General features: G+C 36.6%; 1 protein-coding gene and 1 pseudogene across 1 annotated transcript; both read left to right on the top strand.

The window, feature by feature from the left end:
- The first annotated feature begins 1,086 nt into the window (after positions 1-1,086).
- LOC100753446 (prolactin-6A1-like) lies at positions 1,087-8,257 on the top strand. Its single transcript, XM_035441724.1, is given in 5 exon segments — positions 1,087-1,117; positions 4,093-4,265; positions 4,928-5,041; positions 6,737-6,916; positions 8,126-8,257. Coding segments are annotated over 5 exon segments (630 nt in total).
- Positions 1,260-4,063, top strand: LOC118238635 (annotated as a pseudogene).
- Positions 8,258-15,177: the final 6,920 nt, after the last annotated feature.

A 15,177-nucleotide genomic window follows, 5' to 3' on the forward strand; every position in this document is an offset into this window, starting at 1 on the left:
TTTAAGTATTACATAGACTTCAGTAAGACTTTAGGTCTCCAAAGCTATGGTACAAAGCTGACCTCTCCTTGGCTTAGTCATTTATCAATGTATCAGGAGAAAATTGATAGATTACCTGTTGAAGATGGCTGTTAAAGAATTGGAAATCTGTCATACACATGCAAGCAGAAAAGGTACTCCTGATAGCTCTAAGTTTTTTTTTTTCAAATAGAGTGCACATGCCTGAGATATATTACTTTACTGTGATTTAATGGACAGTATGGTCTGAAAGAACAATTACAACACAGAGACTGTTGAAACTGCATCTGGATACGTGTCAGAAAGAATTTATTTAACACAATTGATGGAGACATTTCATTCTCTGTTTCCATGACATGGAAAAATCATATATATATATATATATATATATATATATATATATATATATATATATATTTAGACTACACTAAGGAATTCTTCTTCCTTATTATATGGATGTAACATGCTGACAAATAGTCTTCTAAAGATTTCTGTTTAGGCCAAGTTTATACAGAGACAATCTTTATAACAGCATAATAACCATTTAAACCATAGAGAATGAATGACTGATGCTGTTACATGGTGGCCCATAATTCAGTAAAATTCATATCCATACATTTCCTTCAGAGTCAGAAAATATAAAATATTACAGAATGAATGCAAGAGTGTGAGGCAGGAGGAGAAGTAGTGAAGAACAGCAGTTTATATTTGGTCGGGTGTGATTATCACTGGTTAAGGAGTAAAGATAGCTTCTGCTTCATAGAACTTGAAGTTAGTTCATACCATGGAGCCATACTCGGTAGTCATACCCCATAGCCATATCCCATAAATGGCAAAACACAGATATAGCAGGTCTGTGGTAATTGTGGTGACACTTATTCTCCTGAAACATGAGAATAAGTGCAACCCTATCTAGAGTTTTAAATCTTATCTTCATCCTTATCTAGCAGTGAGTGGCCCTGGGGCAATATGCCAGGGTATTTAGAAGGCAGAGAGTAAACTGAGAACAGTACTTCAGTACCATAGCATTCTCCAGTGGCCCATCTACCATCGTGGAAGTTTCCTGAGATGCAATTGTCTTTGAGTCAACCTTGCTTCTGTAAGTAAGCTCTCACTAATGCTTTTCTCAGAAAATCTGATAAATCCATCAGATGGTATTCTTTCCTTAGAATCCGATCTTATGTACCTGGTGTTAATCGGCATATTAAATTGAAAAACAATATAACAAAGGCTTAGGGAAAATGCAATCTAGAAAGAACCTGTTTAAGGGCGAAGTAGACCACTTAGAACAGGTTTTAGACATGGGAATTCTCACTCTCCTTGATAGAAGAAGAAATTTCTAAGATGATTCAGAATCTTACTTGGGCTAAAGGAAGCAAGAGGATGGTGAAAGGCCCATGATGTAGTTGAAGCTTATAATTTTAGTTCTGGAGCTAAAAAGTCAGCTCACTCCTTAATTTTGGCACACTTGCCATCTAAGTCTACTTAGAAAATTTTAAGCCAAGTAGATACTTAATTTCAAAAATAAAAATATCACACATAAACACATAAAATAGGGGATATTCTGTGGTGCCTAATGGTTAGAAACATGGGTAGTGTGTAAAAATCTTCAAGTGCCAGGGTAGTTCCAAAAAGAACAAAAAATGTAGTACAATTGATTTTCCAGAGAAAAAGAAATGATAATATATTGGGGAAACTAGAGTTAATGTGTTCTAATGGTCATGATTCTATAAAGAAGAAAATATTTTCTTATTCCTGCATGTTAAACTCGAGTTTGCTCACTTGAATCAACCTTTCTAATGCACAGAACTGAAGCCTAAAGTTGATAGTAATAGCAGATATCTGTCTTACACTCTTTGTAAATTTGGATTAAACTGAATAACATCACTATGTTAATTGCTGGTGGTGCTAAAGCGTTATAGATGACACTGGAAGGAAACAGAAGTCATGACAGCCATGGATTTCTCAGAAATGGAGAACAGAATATTTGCCTATTTTACCTCCTCTTAGATTATGAGAATTGCACACCTGAAAATAGGTATTACACACACACACACACACACACACACACACACACACACACGTGTGTATATATGTAGATATAAATTTTTATACATACAAAATTAAGTATAGAAACCATCATTTTATGGGAAATGAAAGTGTATGACTCATATATTAATGACTTTACTATGTAGACAAAATAGATTTTAGTTATATTCTACACTATAGAATGTTTATTTGCATTTACTGATGAGTATGTGAATTCAGGTGTTCTTCAACAAAATTTGTGAGTTAGAAAATGAAGCATAGAGTATCCTTTCATGACTGGAGTCTCTTTGCTCTTCTTATTAGACACCAGACTATCATGTGTTTTCACTTATCAGGCATGAAGTTACAAGAAACAGATAAAGTGTGCTGTCCTTGCCAAAATGCAAACACCACATAAGTTAGAAATAAAGTCTTGGGGAAATCAGACTATTGAAAATCAGCATAAATTCCCCATTAATTTGTCAGTAGTCAATGATTTTAAGAGGCTCACTCAGAGGGTCACTGTTCTAAAACATTTTTTATTTTTTTATTTTAGAAGCACTCTATATATGGATCAATCCCCCTTTCCCTCACCCTCCTATCCACCCATGCTCCACACTGACCCCGACAACCCACTCCCCACCCACTCCCCAAGGATAGTGAAACACTCCATAGCAGGGAGATAAAAGTCCATCATATCATTTGGGGTTGGGCTTAGGTCCTCTTTCTTTTAGCTGCTGATTCTGCAGATTTATGTTCTCTCTGTAGAGTTAGCCATTTGTGGGCAAAGACTGTGGTTTTCTTCAGTTTCACGAACAATGCCTCAACTTCAGGGAGGAATTCAACTTCGAATTCTCCATGTCAGAGGAGGATAAGGAAAATGTGAAAGTGAGTGGTGAGTACAATGAAGATGATGTCAATGCAATAGTGAGGGAAGATGAAGAGGATGGTACAAAGTAGGCTGAGAAATCCAAAGGGAAAAGAACTTAGGCTCAGGGAATTTCATACTGGAAGAGCAAACAAAGTAGCCTTTTGTTGAATGAGGAAGGGAAGAAGAATCTGGAGTTAGTATCAGTGAAGATAATGAAAATGAAGGAGGCCTTCGATCAGAGAATGTAAGGGAAAAGAAGGAAGATGGACTGTGCCCCATTATTGTATAGGAACCAAAAGAAAAAGCAGGCTCTAGATCACAAGCTAAGGCATCAGAGGAAACTAGAGACAAGTTGAAGTCAACTGGTGGTTAGAGCAGATAATCTAGAGAAACCCAAGGAAATAGAAAGAGATAGTCACCAAAGAGTTTGACTTTGCTGGTAATGTAGTGATAGTGACCAAGGAAGTAGATCCTGCATCCAAAGAAGCCAAACATTTCCTCAAGCAAGATGAGAAAGAAAACCCAAAGGCCAGTTGTCTCTTCAGCTCCTGTCACTCTTTACTGGGTAAGTATATGATTATCCAGTGGTGTAAGCAAACGTTTGGGAAATCCTCAAGCAAAACAAACACAAAACAAAGAAAACAAAGAGAAAATGAACACTCTTGAGAAGTTCAAATTGGACTGGGAGAACTTCAAGGAGGAAGAAAGTATTAATGAAGCACTTGCCATCCAATACAGATTGCAAGAGGGTGCATTGGACAGAACAATTTCTGGACTGAGTGGACCATAATCTGAAATTAGCAGAGGTCTCATGCTGAGCAAAATGAAACTGTGCCATTCTGGCTAGCAGCTTCATCTTGTTTACAGTGTGAGCTCCACTGTGTATCTGAGAAATAGCTCCAGTGTTCATCATGCTTCCCAGCGAAGCCTTTTTTCTGTATTGCAGTTTGGTTTATGTATCTTAATCTCACATGGTATTCACTTGGATGGCAATCCAAAAACTTGGCAAATAACCACCTTCTTTCTATAGCTATATAAATTCATTATCTAATTGAATATTTGAGTAATAGATATTTATTTACTGCTATATATATTCACGGACATCTGGCAGATATTACATTAATGCTGATAACCTCTGATGAATGAGTCTCATACTAGCTTCTGTTTCTATATAGCAGGGACACTCCTGATGGTGTTGAATCTCTTCCTATGGGAGAAGGTAGCCTCTGTTCCCATGCATGACATTTTGGCTGCCAATGGTATGGTGTCTCTAAAGGACCTTCTTGATCGTGCCATCACACTGTCTTATAATATCACAGAACTCACCGCAGAAACTCAAAGGATGTTTGTAAGTACATCACTTGCATTTGGCTCCTTTACAAAATGAACCTTCAGGCCAATAGATTCAGAGCCCTATAGTTTACTAGGAGGCATGCGCAGCAGAATTGCATAACATATACCATCAGCAAAAAGAAAGTACACTTAACTAACAAAGGAAACAATCAGAGAAGAGCTTCTGGAAATTTCAAAGAAAATAGAACTGAGCAGAACTGGGAGATTAGCTGAGGGTGGCTAGAATGGACAGGAAAAGATTACAAAATTGATGTGGAAAAACTTGGTGAAAAGATCATTTTGAGGACCTCAGGATCTCCATAATCCATAGTTTATAATCCATGTTTGATAACATATGTCTGTACATCCAGTGCTACTACAGTGAGAAGGGAGATTGTAATAGGATGATCCCTGGCAGTGCCAGTACAGCTAACTTGTTGTGTGCTCTGGCAAAGAAAAAGAGATGGTATCTCAAAGAAGATAGAATGCAAGAACCAAAACCTAAACACAACCTCTGATCTCTCTCCCTCCATCTCTCTCTCAACACAAAACCAAAGGTTTCATATATAAAACCCTTGTTTTGTGTGTATTTTTATATTTGTAAATATTTAACAAATATATCAATATTCTGATCATGGATTAAGTTACTCTTGTTCAAATTAAAATGATTTTTTCCAGCTGGCGGATGTATAATATACACCAGGCCGGTGGTTTCCCGAAAGAGACCTTACTGGCTGTGACTCATCTACCATTTCTGTTTTAATACCTAAGGATGGAGTGCAACAGATCCAGGTGAGTATAGCTTCTGCTTTAAGCTGAAGTACTAAGCTTAAGGTGGTTATGCGTAAGAAAATAGTTATGGCAATCATACATTCAGAAGAATGAAGGAGGAGGGAATAATCAAAGAAAAATCACATTATACAATTGATAAATCATAGGAAGAACTGATGATTATATAATGTTGTCAGAGAACCATAAACTGTGCGTGTAGGTGAACTATTTTACCAATGCCTATAGATAGGATTATAGTACTTATTTTTATAGGTTACTTTGAACTAAATTGTACACATGCTTGAAGATATTCATAATTATGTATAGGAAATGTAAATACAGTTTCATTAATTATACATATGAAATGCTACTGTGTTTGCTGCTTTGTACATTACTAATCACAAAGAAATCTCCTATTGACTTTCAAGATCTTCCTGGTTGCAGCCAACCTGCATGTCCATTCCTCAGTAAATTATCTGTCTTCTCCCAAGGCTTACCTGAAAGTCAGCAGAACAAGAGGTTCCTGTAAAACACTACAGTTCACATGATACAACTATATACTCATTTGTGATGACAAAGTTCATGTATCAAACCATTTTCAGTTTATAATCATTATAAACTGAATGATTCCTTGCTTTAATTATTATTATTCCTTTATTATTCCTTGCTTTAATCACACACATCTGTAGTTTATGCCATATCAAAATGCTAAAATATTGGACATGAGGGGATCAACGGAATCCAGTCTAGTCTCTGCTTTCAATACCAAGAGAATAACTATCAGACATCAGCACAGCAGGATTTTATTCAGAGATGAGTTTCATATAAGACCTTGACTATGAGCACAGACTGGGAAATCAAATATCCTGTGCTTTCCAAAAATCCACATATTAAAGGCAATGCTGTTCCACTGATCTTCACCTGTACTTGGTCACACATAGCTTGCTTGGCATGAGGGTAGTCCTATGTTTCATGCAGCATGAGAAAAGCACACATATAAAGACCTGGTTGCCATCATTGAATTTTTGTTCCATTGTCTTAAAGTAAATGAAAAAACATAAATGAGCCCATCAGTGAAGAAGCTAATGTTTTATTATAAAAATATTCCTATGGAAAAAAGTATTTGGGCTACTTGCCACTGAAGTGCAGTGCTGGTATCAATTTTTATATGAAACATGTCCTATGACCACCTACTCAGGTCCTGGGAAGACTTGGTTACTTGTGGAGAAACAAGCACTTGTAAAAAAATAAAATAAAGACTATTGCTTATAGCAGGAGGACAAACAGTAGAAATACAGATGAACACAGAAATCTTACAAAACATATTTATCATAAAAATTAGCTAGTAACAGGTAAGAGCACTGGATGCTCTTCCAGAAGACCCAGGTTCAATTTCCAGCACCCACATGGAAGTCCACAGCTGTCTGTAACTTCTGTTTCAGGGGATCTGATGCCTTAATATAGACATACCTGCAGGCAAAACACCAATGCACATAAAGTAAAAATAAATTATTTTTAAAAATGAAAAAAATTAGCTAGTAAAATAAGACACATTTAGTATGACTCAATCAAACTAACCTTTGAAATTCCTTTGAAAATGACATCTACATAAATATAATAAATGGGTACTTTAGTTTCTTTGAGTATATACCACATGGGCTAACTCTGATTATATTTGACCAATTTTCATACAGTTGTTTAATTATGGGTATTTAGGGTGTATTCCTTCTGAAAGAGATGATCAGTTTGTTGGGAGCTTGGAAAGATCCCCTGCATCACATAATAACTGAGCTAAGTTATATGGAAGAAGTTCCCAATGATATCTTATCAAGAGACAAAAATATTGAATCAAAAACCAAAGAACTTCTAGAGGATCTGAAGAGGATACTCAGCAAGGTGTGTAGTCTTCTTATACTCCTTTGCTTTTCTCATTCATCAGAGAGGTGACCACTGTAGTAAGAAGTGAATGCAGAAATACTTATTTTACATAGCAAAATGTAATGATCCATTGTAAGAGACAACCCCTTTACTAAAGCTTTACTGGCAGTGCTATTCATCTCTAGGGTGCTTTACTAAATATGCACACATCAGGAATCCCAATAAAAAGTAGATGCTCTTTATAGTACTTTAATGAACTATATTTATTGGCAAAGGAAAGACTCATAAAAGCACCAGATCTCATCACAACCATCCCTGGACCATCTCCATCTGAAAATATCAAGAACATTTCTGGAAAACTCTGAGATTTCCGCTTCATGTATTATGTGGACTATTGATTTAGTTGAAAAGTACAGAAGCACAATGAGATCTGAACAATGGGGAGCTTGTGGACCCCAGATTGATAGCTGGGAAACCAGCACAGGACTGATTCAGACCCCATGAACGAGGGTGTCAGTGAGGAGTCCTTGGAAATCTATGGGGCCTCTGGTAGTAGATCAGTATTTATCTCTAGCATAGAATGGATTTGGGAGCCCATTCCACATAGAGGCATGCTCTCTCAGCCTAGACACACAAGGGAAAGCCTAGACCCCTGCTCCAGATGATATGACAGACTTTGAAGATCCCCCATGGAAGGTATTACCCTCCCTGGGAAGCAGAAAGGGGGTAAGATAAGGAGTCGGTGGGGAGGGGGCAGAGTAGGAGGGGAGGGAGAGGGAACTGTGATTGACATGTAAAACAAGCTTGTTTCCAATTTAAATTAAAAGATAGAAAAAAAATAAAGCACAACTGTTCCCTTCAGGATCAGGGATGCATAGTCTGGGCCATCTCTGAGAACATGTTTAAAGTCCCTCATGAGAGAACTGACATTGTTCCATGATAAAACCAATGTCCACAGGCAAGTAGTACCTTCCTGCTCCTCTATCTGCCCTGTATGTGAGAAATCCTTAATTTGGTACTTACTGTATACAGGAAATATATCCAAGAGTCTCTCTTGTAGAATTTTCATGGCTACAACATTTATATTACTCTGGGACACAAACATGAAAATTTATACATTTGAGACCTTACAATTCTAACTTCTTCCCAAGAGTTCACTCAACATTTGAAATGAATAACCTCAAGCAAACAATAATGAATGATAAATGATTATCTTTTGGTGATTAGGTTCAACCTGGGTTCCCAGAAATTCATGAATACCACACTTGGAGTGGACTGGCATCCTTGCAATCACCTGATGAAGACACTCGCATTTTTGCCTTGTATAACTTTCTCCAGTGTCTAACCAAGGATTCATGAAATGTTCACTCTAACCTCAGGCTCCTGCAGAGCCAGCTTTTCTAGAAAAAAGACTGTTAACCTTCCAGTCCTCCAAAATAATTTTGAGTTGTTTATTTGTTAATTTGTCTTGGTTTAACCAATTTTTAATTTGTAACTTGGTTTAACCAATTTTTAATTTGTAACTTTGAATGCATGCTTGTCTGGAGGGATCCTTCATTAAAAATAAAAATAGACTCTCCATATATGCTATTCTCTAAAAGGCAAATTTGTTGACATTTCATTTTCCCCTGAAATACAAATATATCACTAATACAGAGATGTAGGAATTATATCACTAGCATAGAAACATAGGTAACAAGTCTTTCTCTATCCTGCCAGCCAGCTCCCATATAATGACACAGAGACTTATTATTATTATGAAAGCTCAGCCTATAGATTAGACTTGTTCTTAAAACTTAAATTAACCTGTTTGTATTAATCTATATTTTGTCTCAGGACTTTCTACCTTTCGTCCTTTATGTATATCTGACCCTGTTTGTGTCATTGGTGTTTCCCTCATGCATCCAGATTCATCCTGACTTCCTCACCTTTAACAGAAGTCCTGCCTATCTCTCCTGTTTATCTTCTGGCAGGTCAGCTTTATCTTATGCCAATCAGAGAAACATGTCTTCACACATTGTACAAATATTCCACAACAATTATCATTAACAGAAGCTTGATTGCAAATAAGACAATTCCCTGTTTACTTAAAGTCACAGCAAGTCAGTTTGGGTCACTTTATTAAAGTAGGGTGATAACGTGATTAATTAATGGCCCTATTGTACCATGAATAAGGATTCTGTGTTGTTGTTGTTGTTGTTTTAAGACAGCATTTCTCTGTGGCATCAGAGGCTGTCCTCAAACTAGCTCTTGTAGATCAGGCTGGTCTCTTATTCACAGAGATCTGCCTGGCTCTGCCTTCCAAGTGCTGGGATTAAAGGCATGCTCTGGATTCTTTAAAAAGCAAAGAAAAAAGGCCCACACTGTGTATAAAACAACTTTCATTGTGAAATGCTAAGGAGTACAAATACTACTATGTAACTGCACTCTCCCCAAATGCCATTAAACTTCTAACAGCAGAATGTGTGAGGTTACAAACATGCAACAGTCTTCTATCATGTTCCCATAAAGTTTCTCCTGAAATTCATATTGGGCTTCCTCCATGTGTTCTTTTCACTCTTGTCTAACAATAGTGTAGTTATTTGGTATAATTTCAAATCCATTTCATTCAAATTATATAACCATTCCTCTTGTCTTCTCATGGCTCAAGTCACATGTCAAAGAAGATTGAGATGATCCTTCCCTAAAACATTTCTTTTCAACTTTCTGCCACTGAATATATAGTCATTTCATGTTCTTAAAATAGGATGGTAAATTAGTAGAAATGGAAAAAATGTCCCATTACTAATTTGCTTAGTGAACTTGAACACATAATATTGACAAGATCTCAACCTGAATTGGGTCTATTTAAGCAGGAAAATCAATAGCATTCAATACTACTGAACCATTCCTAGAATCTCAATCACTTCCTTTCCTGTTTATGAAAACTCATAATGGGTCAGAAAGTAAAATATGATATACACAATAAGTCACTAGTATTAAGACTGAAAAAATTAACATGAATTAGAGTATGACTATTTCAGTTAAAGGTAGAAATTAAACCCTGTTCCCTTTAAAGTTTTGTCTTTTTTCTCTAAGCATTCCTAATTGTTCTTGTTTAGAACTAGAATATGTAGCTGGATTTTCTTGTCCTGTCAGGTCCCACAGCTGCTTTAGCCCCAAATAAGCAAACAAAGACTTATATTAATTATTAAACTCTTGGCTGATGGCTAGGGCTTCTTACAGGCTAGTTATCTCTTAATTATTAACCCATTTTCATTAATCTAATTATTTCCACATGGTCTTATCTTACTGGAGAAAGGTCCACACCTCTTATTTTTTCCTTGACTACATGGCATATTCTTGCCACATCTCTCTGCCTCTCCACGCCTCCCCCAGCATTCTCCTCATCTGCTAGCCCGACCTATATCCCTGCCTCTACTGGCCAAACAGTGTTTTGTTCATCATTCAATAAGAGAAACATGTATACAGAAGGACATCCCCCATCATGAATATCTACAAATAGGTATATTTTGAAGTCCATTGGCACTATGACTAATTGGGAAAAACTCTATAACTCTACAAGGAACACATGGTGGAAGGAGGCACACACTAGGGTGTGCCTGGAATTCTTGACACACTAGGATGCTAATTCGCCCTCTACTCTTCCTCATAGTCACAACATAATGAACTATATGTTATTAGGATCAATGCAACACCTTCAAGGTACCATGACTCAAAACTCTTTTAAACTATTAATCAATTATACAATTTCACTCTTAATATGATTGCCTCAACTACTATGTCACAGCGATGGAAAGTTTACTAATAATGCTTTGTGTGTTCTTCTCTCAAATCTCCCTGTGATTTTTCTTCTCATGTCTTATGCTTGAGAGATGGTCAACCAAGCATTAATGAAAATAATTATGTTCTAAGACTACTTTTAAAATATTGCTCCTTTCATTGATGACTGAAAGAAACATTCTAATATCTTGTAAAAGGTATATTAGCAGTATAATGTCTCTACCTTAGCACCTTCGCCACATACCCAACAGGCACCCATAACTGTTTCTTCTATATGAAAATCTTTTACCGAAATCATGACCAATATACCTGAAAGAAGAGGCAAAAAAATCCAACCATGAAAAACATGGGAACCATTTCACCACATATAGATATGGTAACTTATTTTATTATGTACTCTTGTGCACCTACATACCATAAAGGAATATGGATAAGTCAAAATAGAGGTACTTCAGCCAGGACAGTCATGTGAATACTTCATTTAGAAGCTTATCTTTGTAAAGAGAGAGAGAGAGAAAGAAAGAAAGAAAGAAAGAGAGAGGGGGGGACAGAGAAGGTTTTTTTGTTTTAGTTTTTGTTTTTTTGAGACAGGGTTTCTCTGTGTAGCTTTTGGAGTCTATCCTGGCACTCACTCTGGAGACCAGGCTGGCCTCGAACTCACAAAGATCCACCTGCCTCTGCCTCCCAAGTGCTGGGATTAAAGGATTGTGCCACCAATGCCCAGCTGAAAGAGAGAGTTTTAAAGATGGGTGATCATGGCACTCTCCTTTAATCCCAGCAGTTGGGAGCAGAGGCAGGTGGATCTCTGTGAGTTTGAAGCCAACCTGGTCTAAAGAAGTATTTCCAGATAGGTTCCAAAGCTACACAGAGAAACGTTGTCTCAGAAAACCAAAAGACAAAGGGGTAGAGGGGGAAAAGCTTGTCAATTCCAGTGTTTAAGATAGTTTTCCAAAATTACTACTTAGAAATACTCACTTCACTTAATTGCATTAAATAAATAAATACTGTAAAGATCAAGTTAAATGATGTAAACATTTAGGACTCTTCTTGTAAATTCTCATTCTGTTTAGCACAATTGAAATGTAGTTCATGGTCTTGCTGAGAGAATAAAAATGTCTTAACTATGTAAGATAAAGTGAATAATATATCTTCAAAAGTCAGTCTATAGAACCTCTAACAGTAGAGCCAGTGTTTATCCCTAGAGCACAAATGGATTTTGGGAGCCCATTCCCTATGGTGGGATACTAATGCAGCCCAGATATGGGAAGGAGGGCCTGAGCCCTCCCCCAAATGAAGTGAGGGACTTTGATGATCCAATGATCCAAGGTAGAGGGCCTCACAATCCCTGAATAGTGAGTAGGGATGTGCTGGAGGGTTGGTGGAGAGCAGGGGAGGATGGGAGGACAAGGAAATGGGGGGATGGATATGTAAATAAGGGTGCTTCTAAAATAAATTTTATTTTTTTAAAAAGCCAATAAAAAACTATTGATCCTCCAAATTTATAGGCCACTTAACTAACACATTTTTCTTGTCCGGTTTCTCAGCCACTTTGGCAAGTGTTGGGTTCCCACTGAAGAGCAAAATAGTAATTTCTAACTGGGAGAGACACATAACACAAACAGGATACAAGAACACTGTGAAGCAGATGAGCAGATTCTGGGGGAGTGTAAACTCCAAGGCAAAGCTTATTTTCTGTATTACATCAGACTATGTGTGTTCTCTGGTATCACAGATCAAGTGTTTGCTCTGTCCTTCAGTGTTTAAGTCCCCACCTACATGATTTCACAATGTCTCTTTAGCACAAGCTAAGCTTCAGGTGTGTACTTAAGGTTGATATGAACAAAAATGCCCCAAATATGCAAACTTTCCAGTTAAATGGAAAGATTTGTATGAATAATTGTTCAGCAAACAGCTGGAGATTTAGGATGTATTGCCTATAATGTTTAAAATGGTTTTCAGTGTATAGAAACTATATCTCACTTTATTCAAGTCTTACCAATACTCAGCATTATGTAATTTAAATTGTAACATTCATATTGTTACTGTTGCATTATAATGTATAATTCATACAGAGTTTTGAGTGAAGAACAAGATATCTTGAAAATAGACATGGCTATTTTAGTAAGGACACTCATTGTTAAAGCTTAATAGGCAATATGCTCTATAAACATAAGTAAATATATGAACTTTTGAATAGTCATCAAACAGAATAAATATATTTATAGTAATAATATTAATTTAGTAATATTTTATGTATAATTTTAATCCAAGCCTTTGTAACTACAGGAGCAGCTGGTAATAAAATTATGTCTCTATATGCATGCATAAGAGTTAGTGAGATCAATGACTAATCCCAATTAGACCTTTTGTTATCTGATTATCAATTTGTCAAATAATAAAATTTTGAATTGAAATTTCACATTAGAATCTTTTCTTGAATAATGTAAATCCCAAGAGACTCTGAAAGCAAAATAATTATGTAAACAATGAACAAAACTCACTGTGGTTACAATGATACATCCTCATTTTTATAGATAATTACAGAAGAAATGACAAGCACTCAAATGTGAAAGCAATAAAAATCACAGCCAGGAGCCTATTCTGGCCCCCCACAGAGTACAGAGGTGAGCTGCTTTGGCCCCTGCCTAGGGCTCAACTTCTTACCGCCCACTCTGGGAAATCCCACACTGGGGTTTGCCCAGCATGGGACTGATCCAGACCCCCTGAATGTGGGTGTCAGTGAGGAGACCTTGGAAATCTATGGGGCCTCTTGTAGTGGATCAATACTTATCACTACCATAGGAATGGACTTTAGGAGCCCATCCCACATGGAGGGATACTCCCTGAGCCTAGACAAAAGGGGGTTGACTTAGGCTCTATCCCAATGACCACGACAGACATTGAAGACCCCCTGTGGAAGGCCTCACCCTTCCTGGGGAGCAGAAAGGGTATGGGATGGGTAGGGTGTTAGTTGGGGGGGGGGCAGGGGAAGAAGGGAGGGAGAGGGATCTTGGATTGACATGTAGCATAATTTTCTTTCTAATAAAAAATAAAAATAAAGAAATAAAAAAGAATATGTGATCTAGTATATTAATAAAATAGCTAACATGTTTCTTTAAAAAAAATCACAGCGAGTCAGGGAGGGATCAATATTCATGTGTTATAGAGTATTTTTTAAGCACCCCAAGGCTTTACAGACCAAGAATTGTTCTAGAGTGTCTACTTCTTTCTATCTGGGTAGAACTTTTTCTTTGACTATTCATATTCCTTTATTTGGGAGAGACCCAAGTCCTATCTTTACACCAGAAATCTCTGACCTATTTGGTATCATCTTTCCTAGGAACAAGTCATATGAAACTAAGATATTTGATTAGTCATGTGAAGATATTAAGCTTTTATCATCCAAGAACCAGAACAAAAAGGGAGAAACACCTAAATTATACCTGGGAATAAGCCTAACATTGCAAGTGAAAAATATAGTGCTGTACCATAAAAATATTTACTGAAGACAAAAGTAAAGAAGACTCTATATCATGACTGCCATATTTTGTCATGTGAAAATGGGTACAAAGAAAAACCAAAACCAAAGATAAAAACAAAATACAGAACACTCTGAAGGTTCAGTGCTCTTCACGTCAAAATTCCAGTTATGTTCTCCAGGAATAAAAAAGAAATAGAACTATCTGAGAAAAGGAAGAAGACCTAAGAAATGAAAGAGATGTACAGCAGTGTGTATTGGGAGAGAGAATGAGTTTTATATAATAATAATAATAATAATAATAATAATAATAACAATAATAAATAATAACTATTACAAAAAGACTGTAATTAAATAAAATCAATAAAAACGAAAGAAAGGCATGTGTAGGAAAAGAATGGAAATAAGAATTATTACATTATTAATTAAGGAAAAAATTTCTCACAGGCTTGTGAGCCTGAAGGGATTATACTTCCTTCCAGGCTGTACATCTAGGAGATGGAAGAACTTAAAAATCTTCCCTAAGATTATAAAATCTAAATTTCAATTAAGTCTCTCTGGGGTAGACTTCGAATAACAAAATAATTAAGAGTAGTACCAACACAAAGGGAAATCAAAAGGAAAATAAATAAAAGAGGAAAAAGAGAGGTGGGGAGAGAAAAAAGTCAATGAAATAGATAAAATGCGAAGAAAAACAGGAAAATTAAAGGTGAGTGGAGGGTAGACAAAGAAGAGGGGAGGGGTAGGAGGCACAGGAAGAAACAGATAATACCTGTCTTTGTCTTAAACTAAATTTGTACGGAAAATAATTGTCTTATGAAGTGGATGGAGGAGTAAGAGTCTGATATTGTTAAAGATTCTATGGAGATGTTGAATTCTCTGCTGCCATTGCATGCAGCTCATTCTGCTGTATAAAGAAGAGTCGATGCGCGCACTTCAGTAATATGTACGGCTTAATGAAGATTTCTTACCAAAGTATCATCCAAGGGGCAACAAGATCTTACTTGATGCCATAGAC

This window comes from Cricetulus griseus, chromosome 3 (assembly GCF_003668045.3).
Source record: "Cricetulus griseus strain 17A/GY chromosome 3, alternate assembly CriGri-PICRH-1.0, whole genome shotgun sequence".
Classification (NCBI taxonomy): domain Eukaryota; kingdom Metazoa; phylum Chordata; class Mammalia; order Rodentia; family Cricetidae; genus Cricetulus; species Cricetulus griseus.